General features: G+C 40.2%; 2 protein-coding genes across 2 annotated transcripts; both read left to right on the top strand.

Annotated features, from left to right (window-relative positions):
- The first annotated feature begins 128 nt into the window (after positions 1–128).
- LOC117247539 (5-hydroxytryptamine receptor 3A-like) lies at positions 129–7,584 on the top strand. The gene is made up of 9 exons (XM_078163690.1): positions 129–314; positions 576–620; positions 770–879; positions 2,454–2,623; positions 2,798–2,958; positions 5,119–5,329; positions 5,452–5,631; positions 5,809–5,894; positions 7,534–7,584. Exons 1-9 carry the CDS (start codon positions 129–131, stop codon positions 7,582–7,584), a joined length of 1,200 nt encoding a protein of 399 aa, XP_078019816.1.
- Positions 7,585–10,129: 2,545 nt separating this feature from the next.
- On the top strand, positions 10,130–24,219 carry LOC117247540 (5-hydroxytryptamine receptor 3A-like). Its single transcript, XM_033612122.2, has 12 exons — positions 10,130–10,166; positions 10,588–10,665; positions 10,870–10,947; positions 11,178–11,231; positions 13,511–13,689; positions 15,978–16,022; positions 16,205–16,314; positions 20,233–20,402; positions 20,607–20,767; positions 23,361–23,568; positions 23,690–23,869; positions 24,074–24,219. Exons 1-12 carry the CDS (start codon positions 10,130–10,132, stop codon positions 24,217–24,219), a joined length of 1,446 nt encoding a protein of 481 aa, XP_033468013.1.
- The last annotated feature ends 1,800 nt before the right edge of the window (positions 24,220–26,019 follow it).

Below are 26,019 nucleotides of genomic sequence, written 5' to 3' on the forward strand. Positions count from 1 at the left end.
AAATCACTTCTAAACTAAGACTCCTCACTAAAAGTTTTTAGCCTAAGTTAGGAGCTTTCTGAGAGGATTCTCAGAATGTTTGTAAAAATGAACATTTGTTTATTTACTACCTTTAATAAATAAACTCAATGTGTCTTGATGTTTCTGCTGTAGATGGGCTATACTTTGAGGGTAACTGCAGTTATCAGGATCTTTTTAAATACTTGAACCTGACAAAGAACAATGACCTGTACACCATGGTCCGACCAGTTAAACACTACAAAGTTACTACATGGGTTGACCTCAAAATGGTGATCTATGGCATCCTGGATGTGGTGAGTTTCCTGTCTTTATGTTTTTTATGTTTTCGGGTTGTCCATCCGTCCATCCATCCGTCTGTCCTAAAGTGATTTTAAAAAAATAATTTGTTATGTTCTGACCTGATCGCATTGCTATCAATGCGTTAATGCTGACAGCCCTATTACTAACTAAAGTGTTGTTTGTGATATATGATATATGAAGTGTAATGTCTGCGAACATGTATTTTACATTAAAACTGAAAGATTTTTACACACATTGTATTTCTTTGCTCACAGAGGGAGATCGACCAGGCTTTGGTTCTTTACGTCTGGATTTATATGGTGAGTTCTCTCTGAGATAGTCACTTTTGATCATTCTCACCTGTTCATCATTCTCAAATTGTTTCCTTTAAATTGCATCTTTTCATTCTTTCTTTCTCTCTCTCTTTTCTACCTTTCTGATCCCCTCCCTTGAATGTTTTCCTGTTTAGAGATGGAACAATTACCACATTAGGTGGCATCCAGATATGTTCTGTGGCCTTAATCATGTATTATTTCCTACTGAAGTTATGTGGAAGCCAGATCTAATTGTTGAAGAGATGTAAGTTTTGAATGCGTGTGCTTGCTCTCACACTCACAAATCCACATACACTCACAACAATAACTGTTGATAGAGGATCATATACTGCAGTATAATGATGCAAAACTCAGAGCATTTGGATGCCAAAACATTTATACAGCAGGGCTAAACACACGTGTTTTTATCTAATAAAATCTATCACATAAATGTATTGTATTTCACTGTGCACTGACTTCTAAAAGTCTGAAACACAACTCTATCAGAACCATTCAAGATTTAATCACACCCACTAGTGGCTCCATCACGTCAAACTCTTGTATTAAAAAACTGTTCAAACACGCAGATTGTAGTGGACATGTTATCAAAGATACCCTTTGAATGTTTTTAATAGGTACGTCAGGCAAAATTTAGGAGAAATGTTACATTCAGAAACAGAATCACTTTAACTGTACATGTACAAGAAACTTTACTCTCAATGTTCTTGCATAGAAATAGACATAACGCCATGAATGAGGACCACAAAGCTGAGCACATATTGAACCATTATGTTTATACAAATACGACATATATTGGAAATGGCTTATAATGATCGTATCCGTCTGGGTTAAATTAATTACTGTAAGTGGATGATAATTATAACTGATTTCTTTCTTTATTTCTCCATCAGATTACCATCCAACTTATATTTGTATATTCATATATATATATATATATGAATATAAAGTAATGAAATGGACAGAATTGTATTGACTGCTTTAAAAACACAGTACAGCTGTTTCATTATGGGGGCATTATGTGACTGGGTATTATCAATTCACTTAACTTAGGGTTAACAAATGTATCCTAACTAGTAACTATATACAGATGTGGAAGTGTAAATGTGTGTGTGTGTGTGTGTGTGCAAAGACAGAATGGCTGCCTGAACTCACAATGTCTAAGGCCTGTAGGACAAAATGGGGGGACCAGGTAAAACTATAAAGAAAAGGGTGAAGTCACAACTAGAGAGGCATGTGGACAGTCACATGACAATAGAGCATGTGAGAGTAGAAGCTTTAACTTCCTTCTCCGCATGTGTAATCATGTTAAAAGCCAAATTAGACTATATGTGTATATGATCTATGATGTATAAAGGTGCCAGGTTAGTAAAAATGGAGTTTAGTTGCATGGAAGACTGTCTCTGTGAAGCATTAGCTAACTAACATTAGCTTAATTTTGGCAAGGCCAACTACCCAATAAGCTGACTACAAAAAGATCACAACAATAACAGATTGAAAAACATCAAATCAATGCACCCTACACATACATTGACAAAAGTTAAAATTCTTGCTTAGCCTGTACTATTGAACAAATGCTGTGCCCAGTTGTTATGTTACCAGTCCATAAATAAAAGGTGGCTTATTTGTGCTGCTTGTTAGGTGCCAGTTTTCTGCTGTGGATGAGCCTGGCTTAGAAGAGCTGTGGTTCCGGTGCAGTCTTTGTTGTGTTGTATTCCAGTGGTGCAGATCAGAGGAGTCTTGTTACCAGATAACAAGATCCCTTGGCTTTTCAATTAGCACCACCACTTTGCCATACTGTGTTTGTTTGTTTTCATACAGGACAGAGAAGGACAAGGCCCCTCCAAGTCCTTATCTCAGTGTTACATATCAGGGTTGGGTCGAATATAGGAATGATCAGGTGCTGGTCAGCACCTGCAGGATGCATGTTTACAAATTCCCCTTTGACATTCAGAGCTGCAACCTCTCCTTCAAGTCTGCTTTACACTGTGGTAAGCTTGTAACCTGTCTAAAAGTGTCCTGACACTAATCTGAGGTGTGTTTATATGTGTGCTGTAATCATTTTTACAGTTAATTGTCACATGAATGCACACTAACAGACATCACTACATTCAGTCTGTCTATGTTGACTTGACAAGAGACCAGTCTTTTATTTTTCCCCTCAGATGACGAAATAAAATTTAAAGCCATCCTAAATGCTTCAAAGATCGCAGACTGGTCTTGTGAAGTGATGCAGAACCAGTACGAGTGGCTGTTCATCAACATGACTGTCCGAAACAAAACTGTCAACACTTTTGGCTACAACCAAAGCATGATCGTTTATACAGTAAGTATTCTCAGATACAGACAGATACAAATAGAAACTTTTTTCCACCTCAGTGTGTCTCAAGTAAGTACATGTTCTTCTATGTTGGGTATTTGAGTACATTTTACTGTTAATACATTTGTCCGTCAGCAAACATCTAGATGTAGACTTTCTGCTGTTCCAATTCGACTTTTCATCAAACCTGCAATAACTGATTTATTTATTTGTGGCACTGGGGCAGTGGGAAACAAGCTGCGAAGGCAACGTTGACATATCATCACCTTTTTAGATCAATAAAGTAAACAGTTAGGGAAGAGCTGCATACTGTAAAACTTCAATTAATAGCCCATGCTGTTCATTGCTTAAATCACTGAACTCAACAGGCATTTATTTGGGACAGGCTTTTAATTCCTTTCACACAAAATTGCTCAGCAAAGATGGGAAAATATATCAATTTGAGCCTAATAGTAAATACACTGAAAAAAAATATAAACGCAACACTTTTGTTTTTGCTCCCATTTTTCATGAGTTGAACTCAAAGATCTAAAACATTTTCTATATATACAAAAGACCATTTCTCACAAATATTGTTTACAAATCTGTCTAAATCTGTGTTAGTGAGCACTTCTCCTTTGCCGAGATAATCCATCCCACCTCACAGGTGTGGCATATCAAGATGCTGATTAGACAGCATGAATATAGCACAGGTGTGCCTTAGGCTGGCCACAATAAAAGGCCACTCTGAAATGTGCAGTTTTGCTTTACTGGGGGGGTCTGGGGGGGGGTCAGAAAACAAGTCAGTATCTGGTGTGACCACCATTTGCCTCACGCAGTGCAACACATGTGTGTGAAGTTGCTGGATATTGGCAGGAACCGGAACACGCTGTCGTATACGCCGATCCAGAGCATCCCAAACATGCTCAATGGGTGACATGTCCGGTGAGTATGCTGGCCATGCAAGAACTGGGATATTTTCAGCTTCCAGGAATTGTGTACAGATCCTTGCAACATGGGGCCGTGCATTATCATGCTGCAACATGAGGTGATGGTCGTGGATGAATGGCACAACAATGGGCCTCAGGATCTCGTCACGGTATCTCTGTGCATTCAAAATGCCACCAATAAAATGCACCTGTGTTCGTTGTCCATAACATACGCCTGCCTATACCATAACCCCACCACCACCATGGGCCACTCGATCCACTCGATCCACAACGTTGACATCAGCAAACCGCTCACCCACACAACGCCACACACGCTGTCTGCCATCTGCCCTGAACAGCAAAAACCAGGATTCATCCGTCAAGAGAACACCTCTCCAACGTGCCAGACGCCATCGAATGTGAGCATTTGCCCACTCAAGTCGGTTACGACGCCGAACTGCAGTCAGGTCGAGACCCCGATGAGGACGACGAGCATGCAGATGAGCTTCCCTGAGACGGTTTCTGACAGTTTGTGCAAAAATTCTTTGGTTATGCAAACCGATTGTTGCAGCAGCTGTCCAGGTGGCTGGTCTCAGACGATCTTGGAGGTGAACATGCTGGATGTGGAGGTCCTGGGCTGGTGTGGTTACACGTGGTCTGCGGTTGTGAGGCCGGTTGGATGTACTGCCAAATTGTCTGAAACGCCTTTGGAGACGGCTTATGGTAGAGAAATGAACATTCAATTCACGGGCAACAGCTCTGGTGGACATTCCTGCAGTCAGCATGCCAATTGCACACTCCCTCAAAACTTGCAACATCTGTGGCATTGTGCTGTGTGATAAAACTGAACATTTCAGAGTGGCCTTTTATTGTGGCCAGCCTAAGGCACACCTGTGCAATAATCATGCTGTCTAATCAGCATCTTGATATGCCACACCTGTGAGATGGGATGGATTATCTCAGCAAAGAAGAAGTGCTCACTAACACAGATTTAGACAGATTTGTGAACAATATTTGAGGGAAATGGTCTTTTCTGTGTATAGAAAATGTTTTAGATCTTTGGGTTCAGTTCATGAAAAATGGGAGCAAAAACAAAAGTGTTGTGTTTATATTTTTGTTCAGTGTAGATTGTAGGCTCCTTAACCACTGCAGACACAAATAGATTGCCTTTTTTTTTGCAACTTGTGTGCTTTGTCGAAATATATGAGAAGAAGATTAAATAACTGAAATTTGAAAAAAAAAAAAATTACAATCACAGATCACAATGAAGAGGCGGTCTGTTCTCTACATTGCCAACTTCATACTACCCATCCTGTTCTTCTTCTGTCTGGACTTGGCCTCCTTCCTGATCTCGGACACTGGTGGTGAAAAACTCAGCTTCAAGGTCACTGTGCTGCTTGCTGTCACTGTGATGCAGCTTATTCTCAATGACATTTTGCCTGCCTCTTCAGACAGGATTCCACTTATAGGTAAAGAAACTCATAGTCATTACTCTATCCGACTTCGTTTTATATGAGCAGGAACAGCACATATGTTGAGTCAATGCGTGGTTATTTTCATCCACATTAATGATACGGCCTTCTCTCTTCAGCGGCCTACTGTATTGGAATATTTAGTTTGATGCTGCTGAGCCTCCTGGAGACAATTTTGGTGATGTATCTGATAGAGAAGGACTCTGAATCCAAAGACAATGAGGAAGATGAAGACCAAAGGCTGAGTGAGGAATGTGGAGACAAACAGGGCAAAGCCAACATACATAAATATGATAGAGGTGAGATTAAGTGCAAGTTAAACCTCTGGATATTAACTCCATATTCCATTGTTATTCAGTTTTCCACTGCTAGTATCATATTTTACTAATATGATTGGAATAGAGACACACTTACAACTTGCAATACATCATGTTGAATATGCTACAACTTTCTCTGTGTCGATCATATCCTTTTAGGAGGGAAGAAATGGACGCACTGTGCTTGTGTCTGTGATGTGTCTGCTGATGAGCCTCCATCTGAACTGCTGTCTGTGACCAAAGAGGTTAGAATTGGGTTTTATTTTAAAATTCGACCAAATAATAAAAAACAAAACAAACAAAAAACAGGACAGCATAACAGTTGACAGTATGTTCTTTGGGTTATTCAAAGTGACACTGATTTCTGGAAAGAGATTTTGCTAATGGCTTTTTTAACATGATTATTTGACCACAATGAGCAAAATATGATTCACACCCATTGTATTGGGAAGGAGGCAGAAATCTCAGAGATATCTCAAAACCAAAAACTATCTCAAAACTGTCACAACAAGATATCGCTAGAGACACCAGAGAAAATATGTTTGTACTTGGATGAACCAACCAGTCTATTCTCATTACAATGGACATAAAAACTGGAATGTCAAATGTAGTACCTTACAATCTGATAAGGTCCTATACCTTGTTAACTACCAGTCCATTAAATCACTTGGCAGGGAAGCAGCAGCCAACTGACAGAGGAGTCCAATGCCTTGGAGAAGGTCTCAGATGAGCTGAGGGCGTTGGAGAAAACACTCACTCTGGTTCATAAATGCAGGATGGAAAAAGGGAAGCCCTGCTACTGGACCGGAGTGGCTAAAACAATCAACAAAGTTTTCTGTATTTTCTACATCACAATGGCAAGTGTGTTTTTGGTTGCTATTTTTTCAATATGGAGCTATGCAGAAGATGAGTAGAGGTTAAGTTTAAAAATATGACTAATGCTGGGCCCACACTACACAACATTTCTGTCACTATGTCAGATTATGCGATTGTGGAGTCATAATTGTGTAATCGATTGTGCTGTGACTTGGCCGACAGACATAACAGACTTCACGCTAGTCCACACCAATCATCCCCGATCACCTTTCATGACGTCTGTGAAGTCATCGGGTTAATGTTGTCCTATTTTTATTACTATTTCTATTATTTCAGTCACTGTGGCTGTTCATGTGCCAGCCGAAATGTTGTTGTAGTAACATAAAAAGTGCCACCAGGTGGCAGGAGCTAAATTTGAATTTCATACCGCATGCAAACTATGGCAGTCACTGAGTCTTCCGCAACAAGTTCCTGCAAATGTTTCACAATAATAGCCTGTTTAGAAAATTAAGGGATTCTCTCAACCGAAGTTATAAGGGGTTTTTAATTTAATACAGATACAGGAAGTGTTGAGTTTGAAATGATGGCACGATGCATTAACTTTATCAAGGCAAACAGGAGCGGATAAAAAGTAAAAATAGAAAAATACAGAGGGAATAATAAACAGTGGCCCGTTTCTAAATGTTTGAAATGAAGCTGGTAGCCTCTGCAGTTGTGGTGAGTAAAAGTTAATTTCATTACTTTATATCCTCCATTATGAAGAAATAACACTGTTTGCTAGCTTGATGCTAATGGCAGTACTCACCAAGTTGATAAAGTGCCTCTGTTGTTCACACCATCATTTTTCCCTTTTTTACTCTGTGTGGTAAAGTCTCTAGAGGAAATAATCAAAAACCCTGGGGTATTGTTGTCATACAGTTGTCCATAGCAGCAGATCGCTCTGTATTCCTATTGGTCAAAGTGATGGCTGTGACGGGAGAAGTCCAGAACAACAAAAAAGAAAATCAGACATGTTAGACTTTCTGTTGGAACATCATGAGGTGTCCCAGATGTGGTTGTTGTTCACAGGTCTGGACCAAAGAAAACAATGACCCATTGTTGCTCAATACCGACTACTGAGGGTTCACATTGACTTGTTACAAACAAAATACATGGACCCACGGGATAATCTAAAATAATTTCTTTCTGACGACCCAATGCTGCAGTTCATTGTCTTTACTAAAAAGCCTCTGCAGTCAAATAATTTATATTATTATTGTTATTAATGGCAGACACTGTGCATTTTTATTTATCTTCAACATCATCTTCCCATGATGATTCCAGTAAAGTTGTTTTTTTTAAACAATGTCAACAACTACGTCTACAACAAGACAGAAAAGCAGCATTTCTTTGTGCTATTCTGCTACAACTATAAATTGGTGTGTCCTGAACCAAAGTTCTGACATATGTAGTCCCTCAGTAGTGCTGCATGTTTTACACACTGCTACATGTCTAACACATATACTCTGTATTAGCCTTTGACACCAGTGTGGCTGTGCTATGAAGTTATAGTAACACATGCCTTTGATATGTAATATGCAAAATTGTACTGTTAAATGAGTCTTTTAAATAGATGCTAAAACATATAAAAAATTCAGTGTAGCCCTTTTTAAGTTCATATCAAGTTCTCTTATGTGGACATGTAATGTACTACTGTTGAAGTGTTTTTGTTTGCTTGTCCATAATACAAAGCATATACATATAGGCTACTATATAACAAGTTTTTTTTTTGTATTTTTTTTTTGAAGATGTGGAGAAATAAACGTTCTGTAATCTGTAATCTGTAAACATGTCATCTGAAATAAACAATATAGACAAACTTTGCATGTGTGTGCATGTGTTACAAAACACAACTTCCTATTACAGGTGTGTAAACGAAATTTCAAAACAAGTTTTGCCTCCATAATGATTCAGACCTTAAAGACAACACACACAGGCACACACACACACAAACACTCACAAACACACACACACACACACACGCACACACACACACACACACTTCAATGCACAACTTCAAACCACAGGTGTGTAAACTAAATTACAAAAACTGTTTGCCTACAAAATGAATCAGAGCTACCACACAATACACATACACATACAACCACCCAAACAAAGACGCACACACACACACTCCCACACACACACGTACACACTTCAAAGCATGACTTCACACTACAAATGCGATACTAAATTTCAAAAACAAAGTTTGCTTACATAATGAATCAGATATTCCAAACAACACACACGTGCACACACACACACACACACACACACACACACACACACACACTCATACACAAACTCACACACACACATGCAAAAAGTGAAACGCATGATTGGACGATAATTTATACTTTAAGCTTTATAAACAGCCAAACAAAACCGTGTTCAAAGTTGCTTTGATCAGGTGTGGATTGGCCATCAGGAATCAGCTAACTGGTGAGCTCCATTAAGGGGGCGATCACACAGAGATAAAACACTAGAAGCGTGACACCAGTAACACAATTGTTTTCCTATGATATGGCACGTGTGACTGGCGTTCAAGCCAGCCAGTCTTTTCAAACGGCCGTTTTTCCGGCGTCTTTTTAGACGCGTTTTTGTAGACACACGCGTTTCTAGATGCGCGGAGACGCTGAAAAGTTAAAATATTTTCAGCTTTTTTGAGCGTCAGATGCCAGTAGCTTGCACGAATTGAATAAGCGCTTCCAGCGTTTCAAGCGTCTTTGAAGCGTCCGCGTCTCTAGCGTCTCATTTCTGTGCGATCACCCCCTAACTTTCACCACATGAGCAAGCCAAGCACTAACAGTATCATCTGCTTAGAAGTTGTCATGTCTCATTCTCAGCTGCCGGCAGCTACCTTCTCATTTGTACTTTCAGTCCGCTTTCTCCAATCTTCTGTCTCGACCCTTGAAGTCTGACATGACATGATGGACAGATCCACCTAAAGGGATGGGGGAGGTGACCACGACCAGTACCACTGCACCTGCCCTACTATAGGTAGAGTATTGACAATTCTGGGACCATGTAACCACTAATCAGATGGGCTGTTCCAGCATCAAGTCATCAGGTCTTTCTTTTTTTCCCCTACAATTATTTTTCCCAACATTGCTGGCGGCGACCTTGCAGCCTACAAGGTGGGCCGGCCCATCTGGTATTTGCAGAATTTGCAACTTTATCAAAAGGGGCAACTGAGAGGAACAAGATGTTCAGTGGTAAGAGAGGTTATGAAATTGACTGTGCCCTGGGAGGTTTGGGAAAACTCAGCACGACTGTCATAACTGAGAGCAGGTGTAGCCTGTTTACTGTTAATAAATGTACACTGTAGTTGTTAGTGTGTGCTTCACTGAAGACTTCCATCAGATGCAGCTCCTACATTATGGTTTGATGGCAGAATTGATTTGCCCACAGGCGGCTAAGTGTCGAGGGTGTTGGCAGTTCCAGGCAGCTTTGTTGCATAATGCTATGTTTCTATCAGTAGACCAATGACATCCCCCCCAGCCCTAAATTTGCCCAGCCCTCTCCGCTACAAGGCAATGATACTGTTATTGCCACGCACATTTCCAGACATCACAGTTAATGCTCAGAGGACGCTCACTGACTGTGCAGACCTCTCACAGTCATGATGCTTGCAGGTTTCCTCTTTCTGCTCCTCCTCACAGGTAAGCTGGAACAATTCTGTATGATGCATGCAGGTGTGACATTTCTGTTGCTACCCCAATATGATGGAGGTGAATGGAGTTTTGTTATACAGCATGAAAAACAAACAAAGAATAATAATTCTACAAGCAATGTCTCTTTTAAAAAAATCTGTTCACGGTGTGATATGTGGATAATTTAGAGTAACAGGGACACTGTGCCTGGGAAGAGAGATTGCTGCTGAATTTTTAATTGTCAATAAAATCCCATTCACCTCCACTGTTTTAGGGTAGAGACAAAAATCTCTGAGATGGAGAATCAGTTAAAAACCTTAACTACAAAACTATCTGCAGATGCACTTAATCATGCTGTGTATAAAGGCAGGAGATGTGTGTTCATGAAAATGATAGTAAATCTAAAGAGCTGTTTACTCTTTTCTTTCAGATCGAAGTACCTTCAGTTACTCAGAGCACACAGAGCTTCCTGATGATCAACAGAAGTCAAATCAGAGCTTTGAGGAAGGTAAGAACAGAAATAAACACTCCAAATATGCACAGTAATTATATATATGTGAATATTTATATTTCTCACAGTTATTAAAGACTCTCAAAACCAATTAAACATCAGCTACAAAACTATCTGCGGATGCACTTAATCACGCTGTGAATGAAGGCAGTAAATGAAAAAAGTATTAAATCTAAAGAGCTGTTTATTCTTTTCTTTCAGATGGAAGTACCTCCAATTACTCAGAGAAACCAGAGCTTCTTGATAATCTACTGAAGTCAAGTGAAAACTCTGAGGAAGGTAAGTACAGGAAATAAACCTTCCAAAAGAGCACAGTGATTATATGTATAAATATTTAACTCTGTAGCAGTTATCACAGAATCTCAAAGCCATTTCAAAATTATATTTTAGGATGTTAAATGATAACATTGATACGAAACTGTGTACTGAGAGTTTTTGCTAAGAGTTTAACAAAACTGTGAACTGCTTCAGTTGAATCAGGGTAAGACCTGTATACTCTTTTCTGTCAGGTGGACATTATTTTGATTATCGACATTTCTACTACTTCGATGACAGTGCCGAAGGTACGTATGGGCAACAAACACTCTGAAAGTGCACAGTAATATGTTATATGAATATTTATTCCTGTAACTTTAATAATCAAAGTCTTGAAACTTCAGACACTTTTGAAACATATTTTAGCGGTGTAAACAGCAAATAGACAAAATGTTTAGAGGTATGATATGCAGGATTGTCAGTTACTGTTTGTAAACATGCTCACCAGCAAAAACAAAAGTAATAGCCAACCCCAGATTCACTCTTGTTTGGCATTCTGTTTCACTATATTCTTGTTTATACGGCACTGTGCCTCATGCTGCTTGCGGTCTGGCACGGTTGCTACCTTTGTAAATATCTCCGCCCTCACCTGAGGGGTATTCCAGGAAGGACGTTCAACAAACTCTGAGTCTAATCCTGAACTCTGAGTTGACTTACTCTGAGCTGGGAAACTCTGAGTATCCGGTTCCAAAACAGCAGATTCTAATTAGTTCAATCAACTCTGAGTAGGTACACCTTGGCCCAATCTCAAACCACTCCCTACCCACTACCACTTCACTACCGAGTGTCACTCCAAATCAAGTTACACTCGCAGCTACGGAGGGCACTCCTGATTAAGGGGAAGTGTATGGCCCGGGTTCGACGCTTAACTGTCCTGTCAATTTAAGGCAAAATGCCCCCCCAAAACAATGTTAAAAAAGAATTTTTATTTTTCTAATTTCAGCAGCTATTTTAAGCATATATAGATAGTTGATGACTTATTTAAAGCCCCCCCCCCCTCGCCACCTAGCAAAAATCTCACTCTGAACTGACATCATCATAGCATACAGGTGAAAAAGTGGTGGAGTGGTTTTGAATAAAAATGATTTTCATGTAGGTGCAATCTCACAGGGGAAAAACACACTTGAAAGCAGCAAATAAATATAAACACATCATTCAAACAGGTAAGGCATATTTTACTTGGCCATGACTGTACCTTTCTTTAGTTTTATTCATATTTGATTTATTAAACAAAGTAGCTTAAATAAGCTGTCATTCAGTGGCTATGTCATTATCAATCAATCAATCAATCAATCAATTTTATTTATAAAGCCCAATATCACAAATCACAATTTGCCTCACAGGGCTTTACAGCATACGACATCCCTCTGTCCTTATGACCCTCGCAGCGGATAAGGAAAAACTCCCCCAAAAAACCCCTTTAATGGGGATAAAAAAAACGGTAGAAACCTCAGGAAGAGCAACTGAGGAGGGATCCCTCTTCCAGGACGGACAGACGAGCAATAGAATATGTTTGAACGTTCAAACAGATATTCATTGGGGAAAGACAACACATCTAAACGGGGTCTGAAGATCCTCCCCCGGCGTAAAGCATTGTGAATTAATTCTACCTCGATATCGATCAGACTTCCTACATACGGACAATCCATGTCTTTGTGCCAGCTTGCTTCAGGCTCAGCAGTAGGGAGGAGACAGGGTGAACTCAGGGTTTCTTAAAGAAAACCTGCTCGCTGGTTCATAGAGTCAGTTGCCATGGTGATTGACTCAGAGTTTGACTTACCTCTCTTTCTGGAACTGAAAAAAAAAAAATGAGTTTCCCTCATGTCAGAGTTAACACACTCAGAGTTTTCACTAAACCCACTCTCTTGAATACCCCTCTGGTTGCTGTGAGGGTACACAACAGCACCGACTGCAGAAAAAAAGAAGGAAATAAAAAAATATAGGCAGAGGGCAGTCTCTGCAGGAAAATACACAGCCAAACACTTCTAGGGTCAAAGTTGATGATTGAAAGACACTACTTCTGTGTGAGTCCCTTCACCGTTTATTAGAAAAATCCTGCATTGTACTGTATGTCTTTAATCAGACTTTGACTGTTGTGAATACATGAGGATTGGCGTGGGCTGATGTTAGATGCATTTAGACAATGTGTAGCAGATGGATCTCAAATGAAGAGCCCTATTTAAAGTTGATTTACTGTAAAATGCTTACATTAAAAAATCATTAGTGGACTGATGACATAAAACCCTGCGGTTCTGCCCACGCCCATCTGATAATGGCCTTTCAGTGACCACAAACACTGGATATTATGGAAGACATTTGTGAGCTGATGTTTTTCAGAGTTTGATAATGAATTCATGAGCAGCGGATCCCTCCCCACAGATTACCGTTTGTCATTTCTTCTAAAATATACATTAGAATGAACAGCTGCCAATGAACAGCATATACAGTAAATCTGATGTACAGAAAAACAAAAAAACAAGCTTTTAAGTTCCAGTTGACAAATGAACTCTTTGACTGACGACATGTCTTGATGTTTCTGCTGTAGATGAGGTGTCCACTGAGCTTCAGTGTGGTTATGAGGATGTTTTAAAATTCCTAAACCTGAACAAAAACAATGAACTGTACACCTCAGCCCGACCTGTTAAACACTTCAAAACGAATACATCAGTATGCCTCACAATGGAGGTCTATGACGTCCTAGATGTGGTAAGTTTTCTGTCATTTTTCTGTCATATACTTCACCCACAGGATGATCATATGTATATCAATTACAACGTGTTACCTTAAATTCATGAACTAAACTCAGGTCTTCTCGCATGCCTCCTGCATGGTGAGTGTAGAATCCCAAAATGAAAAAATTCTTGATGAACTGAAGTAAATGGGCACCACGTTTGACAACAACAAATCTGTATCAAAACATCAGTTTACAAACTCTCACAATTTGTGCAGTGTGATCCAACTCTCATTTAATAACAATAATAATAATAATAAAAATAATACATTTTTACATTTACAGAGCGCTTTTCAAGGTACTCAAAGACGCTTTACAGTGGTTTATCCAGTCGTATGCAGTGTTAGGCAAATTACTAGTTATCTCCATTTGTACACCTTACAACCGTACACCTTACAACCCGAGCCACCCGCTGAAATCCCGCCCTACCACCTCTGGTTGTGTAGCAGTTTTCAACACGTCCTTTACTAAATTCTGCGGTGTTTGATCTTGCGGGGATGTAGCCATTTTTCTGCCATGGTTCACGTCCTGTAGGTGATATTTTTGTGGGCGTGTTACACCAAAACCTGTTTCCCCCCGGCAATATTTTTGCAAGCGCACCGTTGCTGGCACCACCCAGAACGACTGTGATTGGTTGAAAGAAATAAAAAAAAGCCGGGGCGTTTTTTTCTCCAATCTTAAAGTGAGAGTCGGCCCAGTCAGACCTTTCTTTTCTTGAGAAAGGTCTGGTGAGCGAGACTACCTATTTTATTACTTTTGCATTGCTTTCACCAAAATGACCTCAGAAGAATGACTAGGTATTTTAAATTAATGAGGCTCCTTTTCATAGCAGGTGATCAAAATAAAGAAGCTTCAGTTTATTAGAGCTTATTTCATACCCATCTCTATATTCACAGTTCCACTTGTTATTGAAATCCCCTGCTTACATTAATACGTAGTAGTGTGATGATATAAAATAAATAAATAGCCTATACCTTGTGTACACAGGGATGAGCAGACACAGGATCAAAGTCTGATCAGTTATGAGACAGGGATCATATGGAGCACAACAGACAAATGCTGAGGTTAGATACAATACAGTGGACCTGGAAGACCCATCCAACAGTTCCCGGTGTCAGCCACAGCAGCACCAGAGAGAAAGATATGCATAAGAACGGGACTGTGTGCTGGCATTGCTCCGCAGCTGTAGGGATGTGAATGGAAAAACATCCAACATACTAACGCACATTCTATAGCATCACCCAGATGTGCTGTCCACTGGGACAAAGAAAAAACAACCAGTGGCCTTATGCCCGCTGCTTTTAAGTTGCCATAGGGCACAAAAGCAGAACAGGATAAGTTGTAGGTATATAAATGAAAACACACTGGACATGCTAACACACAGTACGGCATGACCCAGATGTGCCAATCACACTCACCCGTCTATAATGTAATTTGTAATGACATGATAAGACACAAAAACCTTCAGGAGGTTTATTTTATTTAGATCCCCCTTGTAGCCACAAATATTTTTCCCTTCACCATGAATTCGATTTTTAAAATTTAACTGAGTTCATCCGATGAACTCAGCTAAATTTTAAAAATCGAATTCATGGTGAAGGGTCATAAATTTTCCACCAGTCACTTCAAAAAGCTCAAGGAAAAATATTTGTGGCTACAGGGGGGATCAAAATAAAATAAATAGATAAAATTAAAATCAACCAGCCACCCTCATCCTCTGATAAGTTAAGAACAGTCCCTTCAGTGCATAAACCACACACATCATGCAGCCCGGTTGGTATATTTTAGTACATTCCCTAATAGACCCACAGTGGGCTGGGTGCAGTCACTGTGGAGCATGACACCTACGAAGAGGAAATTATTGGACCTGGAGCCGGCTTCTCGGTCGCCGATAAATCGTTATCTTGCCAGTGAGTGAGCGCATGCATACTACTTGTATGCACGTGTTTTGGAGGTTGGGAAGCACTATTATCCAAATGAGACTTGGATTATAGTGTGAGAGTTTGTAAACTGATGTTCTGATATAGTTTTGTTGTTGTTAAACTAGGTCTCTCTTTAATTCAATTCATCATTCTCTGTTTTTGGATTCTTCTTGGAGGTAAATTTTCTTCACCAATACAAGGCAATCAGATTATGACTGAATCAGTCTTATCAGGTTATGATTACAAACAGTCATGTTGATTGGCCGTTGCAAATGCTTACACACCTAATGTCTGTGAAAATGTAAAAGATTTTCTCACAGACTGTATTTCTGTGCTCATAGAGAGAGATCGACCAGACTTTGGTTCTTCACGTTTGGATTTATATGGTGAGTTCTCTCTGAGGCAGACAGCACTTTTTTTGTTGTTGTTTGTTTGTTTTTGTTTTTACTCATTATCTCCTGTTGATAATTAGTAGAAACTCATATTGTTTCCCATAAATTGGATCTTTTTATTCATTCTTTTTTCTTTCTCCTTCCTGATCCCCTGTCTCCCTTGTTTTCCTGCGTAGAGCTGGCCAAACGAACACATTGGTTGGCATCCCCCTATGTTTTGTGGACTTCAACATATAGTAGTTCCTTCTGCACTATTGTGGAAGCCAGATCTCATCATTGAAGAGGTGTAAGTTTGAATGAATGTGCATGCTCTTACATTCACAAATTCACATACACTTACTACAACCACTGGTGACAGAGCGTCACATTCACTTTTGACAAACACCAGTTCTTCACAAAGTTTATGGGCCGATAAAACATAGTGTCTTGGGTTTTAATAAATGGTAACATTTTCCAATATAGCCTGCCACATACAGTGTAATTATGATGTACATTGAGAATCAATAAAACACTTACTGGGTGCAGACACTGGGGAAGTTAGGGAATTATTGGCTAACAGCTTTGTAGGGACTTAAATAATGCTTTAAAAGGGAAATTTTGGTTTATTTCAACCCGTCTCCTATCGTCCTAAATTTGTTTCAAGTGACTAGTGACATAGAAATAATAGTTAGCATGTTAGCCGTTAGCCTAGATACAGCCAGGGCGCATAGTAGTGTCAGACCTGTTTAAACGTAAGTTTTAACAGGTCTGACACCTGTCTCACTGACAGCAGGTGAATATGGACCAGTGGATTCACTCTGTCACTGCATCAGGTCAGTGTGTGGATGCAAAACAACTTTCTCCAGCTAAATTCAGACAAGACTGAAGTCATCGTATTTGGTCCACAGAAACAAAGAGAAAGTGTCAGCAGTCACCTCCAGTCTCTCTCTCTAAAACCTAAAAATCAGGTTAGAAATCTCGGGGTAATAATGGACTCAGACTTGAACTTTAACAGCCACATCAAATCAATAACATCAGCAGCTTTTTACCATCTAAAAAACATTGCCAAAATCAAAGGTATAGTGTCTAAACCTGACTTGGAGAGACTTATCCATGCATTTGTCTCTAGTAGGTTAGACTACTGTAACGGCCTGCTCACTGGCCTCTCCAAACGGGCCGTAAGACAGCTGCAGTACATCCAGAATGCTGCTGCTCGGGTCCTGACCAGAACCAGGAAGTACGAGCACATTAGTCCTGTGCTCAGGTCTCTACACTGGCTTCCTGTGGCTCAGAGAATAGACTTTAAAGCAGCTCTGCTTGTGTACAAGTCTCTCCACGGCCTAGCACCAAAGTACATCTCTGACATGTTAGTGCCAAATGAACCATCTCGGACTCTGAGGACCTCAGGGACCGGCCTCCTGCTGGTGCCCAGAGTCAGGACTAAACATGGGGAATCAGGATTCCAGTTTTATGCAGCTAAAATCTGGAACAGTATTTCTGAAGATGTGAGACAGGCCTCTACTCTGACAATGTTCAAATCTAGGCTCAGAACAGCTCTATTTCACTGTGCATATGACTGAAAGGATCTTATCTGCACTCTTCTCTTTTAAAGTTCATTTTATAATGATTATTTATGTTTTTATTTTGTATTGTGATTTTAATGCATTTTCTTGCTCTGTAAAGCACTTTGAATTACTTTGTGTACGAATTGTGCTCTACAAATAAACTTGCCTTGCCTTGCCTTGCCTACTTCAAGTGCAAAGTTAGTCCACTAAACAAGCTTTTTTTCCCACAAAGACCGCCTCATATCGTTAGGATAAATGTCAGAGAACATATAGAAAACAACATGTAAACGTGTTGTCTTACCTTACCGGTGTGGTGCCATGTTTGTTGTTTACCATTTAGCTCTGCTTCCCAAAGCGCGGCTGAAATATCGCAAGAACAAGCCGCAGCAGCTGCAAGGCACAACCAGACAGTAGCCTGAAAGGTTCATTCATTTATTTTATGAAAGATTTATAGAATAATGGCTGACTTTTTGCCAGAATTCGACTTTGTGCAGGAAGATTTTGATTTTGCAGAATTTGATGGCCGCCCTTATTTATTTGAGCCAGAATACACTGACGAAGAGCTTCGTGAAATTGAAGAACGGAGGAGGAGAGAGAGAAAGGCACAACAGGTAGAAGACGAGAGAGGAGGAATGGCTGCTGGAAGGCTGCGTAGCTCTGGAGATCGGTGGTGTACCTGTGGATGCTGTGCCCCAGTGCCCACAGAAGAGGAATGCCTCTGTTGCAAGGAATGGGACCGGTTGCAGCCTTATTTTCAAGGTCTGGATGTGACCGAGGACAAGACACCTCCACCTGGAGTAATGTTAGTATCCAGCTGGGCTTTATCTAGAGCTCGCGAGATATATTTCGGCCGCGCTTTGGAAAGCAGAGCTAAATGGTAAACAACAAACATGGCACCACACCGGTAAGGTAAGACAACACGTTTACATGTTGTTTTCTATATGTTCTCTGACATTTATCGTAACGATATGAGGTGGTCTTTGTGGAGAAAAAGCTTGTTTAGTGGGTTAACTTTGCACTTGAAGATTGCCCGTTCACTTATGTTTTAACAGGTCTGATGCTACTATGCTAGGGTGACCATATTTTGATTTCCAAAAAAAGAGGACACTCGTCCCGGCCACGAGATAGCCTACTTAAATGATACTCGCTGTTTACTCAAAGATGCCTTATCATTTTAATATATTTAAAGTTTATATGTATGGATAGAAAATTCAGTTATATTACAAAATAATATCTCCCAGTGACAGAAATTTTGATAGGCTTCTCAGAGGTTACTCAACTTGCTTTTATTATGCCTAAAATAATAATCTTTTTACAAGTTTCAGTTGTACAAAAATAAATATAAATGTAAAATAAATGTAAAATCTCTGGAATGCAATAATGATAGAAATAATGTCTCTTTTGTATTAGAAAAATCAACTTGTAAAATAATAGCTATCTTTTCAAGTCTCACTGGACAAATAAATAAATAAATAATATGAAATAATGTTCTAAATAATACCTCTTCTGTTTTAGAAAATCCAACTTTGAGGTCCCCGGCACCTTTATTAGACAGAGATATGTGCCAGCTTTGCACACGGTGCACTCAGCCTCCCCTATATCCCGACCGGGTTGGGACAGTAAGTTGGGAATTTTTTCTGCAGTTCATCTGTGAAGCTGCACTTGCGCTTCGGCATCTTGGAAGCTTAGAATAATGCTGCGCTGTGGGTGTCTGCTGCTTCCTTGTTGTGAGTGTTGGAGATCCGCTGATAAGGCAGCCTCTCGGGGATTACGCGCGCACGCACACACACACACACAAGGAAAACCGGACATTATCATCAATTTATAAACACCCCCCCCCAGACGCCCCGGACAGGACGTGAAAAGTGGATATGTCCGGGCAAAAGAGGACGTTTGGTCAGCCTATACTATGCGCCCCGGCTGTTTCTAGGCTAACGGCTAACATGCTAACTATTATTTTTATGTCACTAGTAACAAATTTAGGACGATAGGAGACAGGTTGAAATAAACCAAAATTTCCCTTTAATTATTTTCAATTACTCAGTTGTTAATACTAACTACTCAGTGTTTGTTGGTAGTTTGTTGGCCCAGGGGTAGTAGAAACTATTGCGGAGTCTTGAGGTGTGTGATTTAATTAACCTGTAGCACCGCCTGGAGGGCATCAGTCCAAACAGGTGATGGGCTCTATTTTTGTGGATTGCTGTGGATGTGATCCTGTTGTGACAGCAGGATTTGGATATGTCATCCAGTGTGGGCAGAGGGCAACCAATGATTGTTTGTGCTGAGCTGATCACTCTTCTGAGGGTTTCCCCCCCCCCCCCCCCTTGACAAAAATCACCCCCGTGACCTTTTGTTGGACACTTTCTAGAAAATGGACATTTTTGTCTACTTGAAGGGTCATGGATGGGATAAAAATGCATTACAGGGTCAAATAATGGATTTTCGTGCTGACAGTTGAGATTTTGAAATTTCATCCAGAATGACACCCCCATGCAAAAAATCACCCCCCAGTGACCTTTCATTTGTCTGTGAGGGAATTTTTGAATTTTGGAAATGGACAAAAATGTCCAGGGGTAGCACAAGGGTTAAATGTCTCCACAACTGTCTGATGGATTGCTCTGGAATTTGCCATAATGTGTCTATTATGTGTTTTCATACAGGACAGAGAAGAACAAGGCTCCTCCGAGTCCTTATATTGCTGTTAGATTTCATGGTCTTGTTGAACTTGCAAACAATCAGGTGCTGGTCAGTACCTGCAGGATTCAAGTTTACAAATTCCCTTTTGATATTCAAAGTTGCACACTCTCCTTCAAGTCTGCTTTACACAATGGTGAGCTGCTAACTTATTGTGTTCAAAAGTTTCTAGACATTGATCTAAATCATGTATGTTTTGTGTTTGATTTCAAACGTGTGCTGTGATCAGTTTAACAGTTAATTGTCACATGAACACACACCAGCAGATATCACTACAGTCAGCCCTTCTTTGTTTACCTGATTAGAAACTTAAGTGTTTTGTTTTTATTTTTCACATCAGATAAAGAAATAAAGTTTGAAGCCATGTTAGATGCTTCAAAGATCAAGGTGATGGAGAACCAGTATGAGTGGCTGTTCGTCAACATGACAGTCAAAAAGATGACAGTCAAACAGAAAACCAGCAACGTCTTCAAATACAACCAAAGCATGGTTGTTTATACTGTAAGTATTGAGTACATTTTATTGCTAGTACTTATTTCTTTCAGCAAAAATCTACATGTAGACTTTTCCTACCAGTTGGATCTGCTCAGAACACCTCTAACGGGAGGCACCCGGGAGGCATCCTGATCAGATGCCAGAACCACCTCAACTGACCCCTTTTGATGGGAAGGAGCAGCGGTTCTACTCCCTCCAAGCTCCCTCTGGATGTCTGAGCTTCTCACCCTATCTCTAAGGCTGAACCCAGCCACCCTATGGAGGAAACTCATTTGGGCTGCCTGTATCCACAGTGTCGACTTGTAAATAAAAAGCTTTGCCTTCTGGCTAAGCTCTCTCTTCACAACAACAGTCTGGTGCAGCACCAGCATCACTGCAAAAACCGCCGATCCGTCTCACACTTTGTTATACCCTCACTGTGATCAAGACCCCAATATACTTGACCTCCTTCGCCTGGGGCAGTAACTCCCTGGGGACTACACAGATTCCTTTGTCAAAGTATATTTCAATCAGAAGAGACAAGTAGATTAATCAAAGATATTGTTCAATAAAGATTACAGGTGTGCAGATAAACAGATGAAGTAATGACAAAGAGTTCACAGAAAGTCTTTAGTTGTTCGAACCAGGAGGAGATTTGTAATCAAGGGGTATTTCAGCCAAAGCAAAATAAATCCCCCATGGAGTCCAGACACCATGTGCGCATATTTTCAGCAGGGGGGGCTGCCCTGAATATCGCGTTGCTCGACAGCTTACATGCACGTGCGAAATAAACAGATGTTATGTAGTACATATTCTATTGCTAAATTTGAAACTTGTATGGAAATATTACAGCACTGTGGCACAATGGCTGTAAAGAAATCAGCATCGTTGCAACAACCTACCACAAGGCTGGCCACCATAAGAAACACAGAAGCAGAATCAGTACTAATTAATGCAAACTTTATTATCATGTTTTGTGCACATAAAGTCACTGCATGACAAAATACCTCCGTGATGTACACATGTAGCTCTCTTACCAACCAGTGGTAAGAGTAAAAATAGCTTGGTCACTGTCCTTGGTGATGAAGAGATTTCGATCAGTCAAAAAAGTTCAAACAAAAACGACGTCCATGCTTCAGAACTCTGAAGTCAACATTATTCATAGATTACCATGCGCGAATCACTTCACATATCTGAAATAAAGAAAGACAAAATAGCTGTAAAACAAATACTGCAGTTTCACCTTCGGCCTAATTTTAAAATCAGCTCAAACTAAGCAACAATTATTTTTGCATGTCAAGTAGCCTTTTCACAACAACTTACAAATTATTTTCAGTTACTGAATAACAATAAATAATAATACTGACAACCTGATAACATTGAACATTTTCCGCACAGTTGTTGCAACGATGAGAATCTATTTTATACCCCAATGCACATTATTCAATGTGAGCGCACCCACACAAACACAGAATACAACGACTGAAATAAACAAACACTTCAATAAATGCCCAGCAGCAGTGCTATTAGGCAGTGTTATTAATAAAACCATAGTCTGAGTGGGCGAAAGTTCGCTGCATAGATCAGCCTCTCATTGGGCGGAACGAGCCACCCGCTGAAGTCCCGCCCTACCACCTCCGGCTGTGTAGCAGTTTTCAACCGTTTTCAACACGTCCTTTACTAACTTTTGCGGTGTTTGATCTTGCGGGGATGTAGCCATTTTTCTGCCATGGTTCGCGTCCTGTAGGCGATATTTTTGTGGGCGTGTTACACCAAAACCTGTTTCCCCCCGGCAATATTTTTGCAAGAGCACCATTGCTGTGGCACCACCCAGAACGATTGTGATTGGTTGAAAGAAATACAAGCAGCCGGGGCGTTTTTTTCTCCAATCTTAAAGTGAGAGTGGGCCCAGCCAGACTTTTCTTTTCTTGAGAAAGGTCTGGTGAGCAAGACTAATAAAACCACATTTCACTTAGATTTACAGGGCACCAAATGGTGCCTTGTGCCGCTCGTCATTGTTGCTTGCCAACTGCGACTACGTGCCGTGGCTTCACACCAAATCCATTCCTCAGTAAATAGGCTAATAAAGTTTTTTTGCAACCATTTTCCTCTGTTTTAACATATTCTACCCATAACATCACAACAGTTTGTTTTTATATATTTTTCATGTTTATGTTTGAAAGTTATTCCCGAGCGAAAGATGCATTGGCTGAAGCCACCTTCCTGCGTTGATGCCACACACTACTGGTGGTGGTGGCTGATGAGGCTTAGATTGATTAGGCTGATGAATCTGCAAAGATTGGTTGGTGATGGGGAAGTGGGGGGTGTGCACAACTGCAGCATGGAAGAACTAGCAGTAAGATGATAGGCTAACACAGAGAGAGAGTGTGTCCTTGTGCTATTGGATAACTGATCAGCTGACAGAACAGTTCATGTTTTAATTGACAGCCTTCGACAATGACAAGAAAGTACAAGTGAGCATATGTGTGAGGAGTGAATAACAAATGGTATGAGAAATAAATTACAGATCTAAGCATGATAAAGTATTGTCTTCCTGGCTGAACTTTTGTTAGAGCTTCATAAACTGGAAGATCAACCACATGACCTTTTCAAATCACAGATCACCATGAGGAGGCGGTCTGCCCTCTACATGGCCAACTTCATACTACCCATCCTGTTCTTCTTCTGTCTGGACTTGGCCTCCTTCCTGATCTCGGACACCGGGGGCGAGAAGCTCAGCTTCAAGGTCACTGTGCTGCTTGCTGTCACTGTGATGCAGCTTATTCTCAATGACATTCTGCCCTCTTCAGACAGGATTCCACTTATAGGTAAAGACATTTAGAGTCTTACCTTTATTGGACTGCACTTCATATGAGCACGAACAGCACAAATACTGAGCCAATGTCTGGTTGTTTGTCAGCGCTGATGATAATGGCTTTCTCCCTTCAGCGGTCTTCTGCATTGGGATTTTTGGTCTGATGCTGCTGAGCCTCCTGGAGACGATTTTGGTGATGTATCTGATAGAGAAAGACTTTGCATCTCAAGATAACAATGGAGATAAAGAACAAAGCCTGAGTGAGGACTGTGGAGACAAACAAGGAAAAGACAACATACACAGCTATGATGGAGGTTAGATTAAGTATAAATTCTACAGACCTCTGGATCTAAACTCAACCTACCATTGTTATTCAGTCTTCCACTGCTACTGTTATATTTTACTGATTTGATTTTAATATTTTCATATAGACACTTTTACAACTTATAATACAGGCTGGTTGATTATATAATTTTTAAAATGCTTCAACCATCTTTGTGTCAAACATATCCTTTCAGAGATGAAGAAATGGACCCACTGTGCTTGCACCTTTGATGTGTTTTCTGATGAGCCTTCATCTGACCTGCTGTCGGTGGCCAAAGAGGTTAGAATTTGGTTTCTCTTTAAAGGGTCGGTCCAAAAAAACAAAAACAGGACAGCATAGAAATTGCTGACAATATGTTATATGGATTATTCAGAGCATTGCTGACTCTGTTTCTGGGATTTTTCAGATGGGATTTTTCAATTCTTTGAGCTCAGTGAGCTAAATTCCATTCACACCCATTGTATTGAGAAGGAGGCAGAAATCTCAGCGATGTCTCAAAACCAAAACAACCCTAAAACTGTCTGCACACCAAGATATCACCAGAGGTACCAGAGAAATATGTTTGTTTGTAATTTCATCGAACCAACCCTTTACTCCTCATCATAATGGACACCAAAACTGGAATGTCAAATGTTGCAGCTTACACACTTTTATGATCCATGTAGGGATAATGCCCGATGAGGTGTCCATTATCAGGAATTAATGGCTGACAAGCAGGTGTGAACCGTCAGACTGATAATCGACACCTTGAAGGGCATTATCCCACTTATACCATGGTTATTTACCAATGAAAAAAAAATGTTGGCCACATCATTCAATAATATTTTCATGTGTTTTGCAATCAAAATCTAAAGTTTTTCAGAAGCCATAACTCGTTTTCCCTGGTAACACCTGAGGGTTTACGTGATACCTGGAGGAATCATTACCATCCCATAAGGATGTTATGCAATGAAAACATTGTTGACTGCTGCAGTAACCAGGACAAACTTTAGATATGACTTGGCAATGGGAAATACCTCTAGTCTGCTCAGCTCATAGATTCCCTTGATGCAGCTATGAGCCAGAAAGCTAATGCTATGCTAACAAGACTCAAAGTCAAACATTGTGTACAGCTGACAAACATCATTATCCCCAAATCAATATTGAGATTTTTACAAACAAACAATACACTACTGTCAGCGACAGCCTTAAGTATACCTAAGAGTAAAAGTGCATCAGGGATGACGTTTTTTGTAGGTAAATGCTTCATTTAGCTTCACCTTGGTTCCCTTAACAAAAAGTCAATAGGATTTTTTCATTGGATTTTGGATTATTGCAGAAAATTAGCTCTAGGGCAAACAAAAGTTTATTGCATTTACATGTTTTGTTCAGTGAGATTATCTTCTTCAGGATTTTTGAAGCACAAATGCAATCACCAGAAGTAAAAAGCTAACGTAAGCCTATAAATGGACCACAATATGACTGCATGACTTAAAATCTGTGTTCGGCGTGATGATGTTCTGTAGTCTCATTTAATCACTTGCTAGCAACCACCCTTTTCAAGACAAGTAAAAACTTCAAAATTCACAAGTGGGCCATTTATTGATGTGTTTTACGTCGCAGAGCAAAACATAAAAGTCTCTTAAGCTTGTGGAAACCACAGACCTTATTTCAGGCATCTAACCTAAAACCCATTGACTTTGAGACGAGGGAACCAGTGGTGCAAAAACACTAACTAATTTCCGGGTTTTAGGACCTCTCTAAAGAAAATGGGATGTGGGACGATCGCTTCTATGATACAAAGTGTTAGTAAGTTTAGAGGGCAAGAGTACTTTTTGCAGCTAGTGTGTTATAGTGTCCTCTGTTGTTCAGAGGATGAGGCACTGACGGGCTGCACTTAGTGTTGGGAATAAAGAAGGAGGTTATGATTACATCCTAGTTTCTATGGTTACCCATATTAGATACAGGGCAATACTATTATGTAGCCAGCACCTTATGCTGGGTTCACACTTGACAACATTTTTGTCTGTTCTGACAGTCACTATGTCAGATTAGGCGATTGTGGAGTCATAAGATTGTGCTGTGAATTGGCCGACAGACATGACAGACCACACGCTGGTCCACTACCAATCATTCCTGTTTGTCTTTCATGATGTGTGT

The sequence above is a fragment of the Epinephelus lanceolatus genome, chromosome 21 (genome assembly GCF_041903045.1).
Source record: "Epinephelus lanceolatus isolate andai-2023 chromosome 21, ASM4190304v1, whole genome shotgun sequence".
In the NCBI taxonomy this organism is placed as follows: domain Eukaryota; kingdom Metazoa; phylum Chordata; class Actinopteri; order Perciformes; family Serranidae; genus Epinephelus; species Epinephelus lanceolatus.

Coding starts and splice junctions, on each gene's coding strand:
- LOC117247539 (XM_078163690.1), top strand. CDS start 129: ATGTGTCTTGATGTTTCTGCTGTAGATGGGCTATACTTTGAGGGTAAC. Junction 2,624..2,797: donor CAAGTCTGCTTTACACTGTG/GTAAGCTTGTAA, acceptor TTTTCCCCTCAG/ATGACGAAATAAAATTTAAA. Junction 5,895..7,533: donor TGCTGTCTGTGACCAAAGAG/GTTAGAATTGGG, acceptor TGTTGTTCACAG/GTCTGGACCAAAGAAAACAA.
- LOC117247540 (XM_033612122.2), top strand. CDS start 10,130: ATGCTTGCAGGTTTCCTCTTTCTGCTCCTCCTCACAG. Junction 10,948..11,177: donor AAGTGAAAACTCTGAGGAAG/GTAAGTACAGGA, acceptor CTTTTCTGTCAG/GTGGACATTATTTTGATTAT. Junction 13,690..15,977: donor TCTATGACGTCCTAGATGTG/GTAAGTTTTCTG, acceptor CTGTGCTCATAG/AGAGAGATCGACCAGACTTT.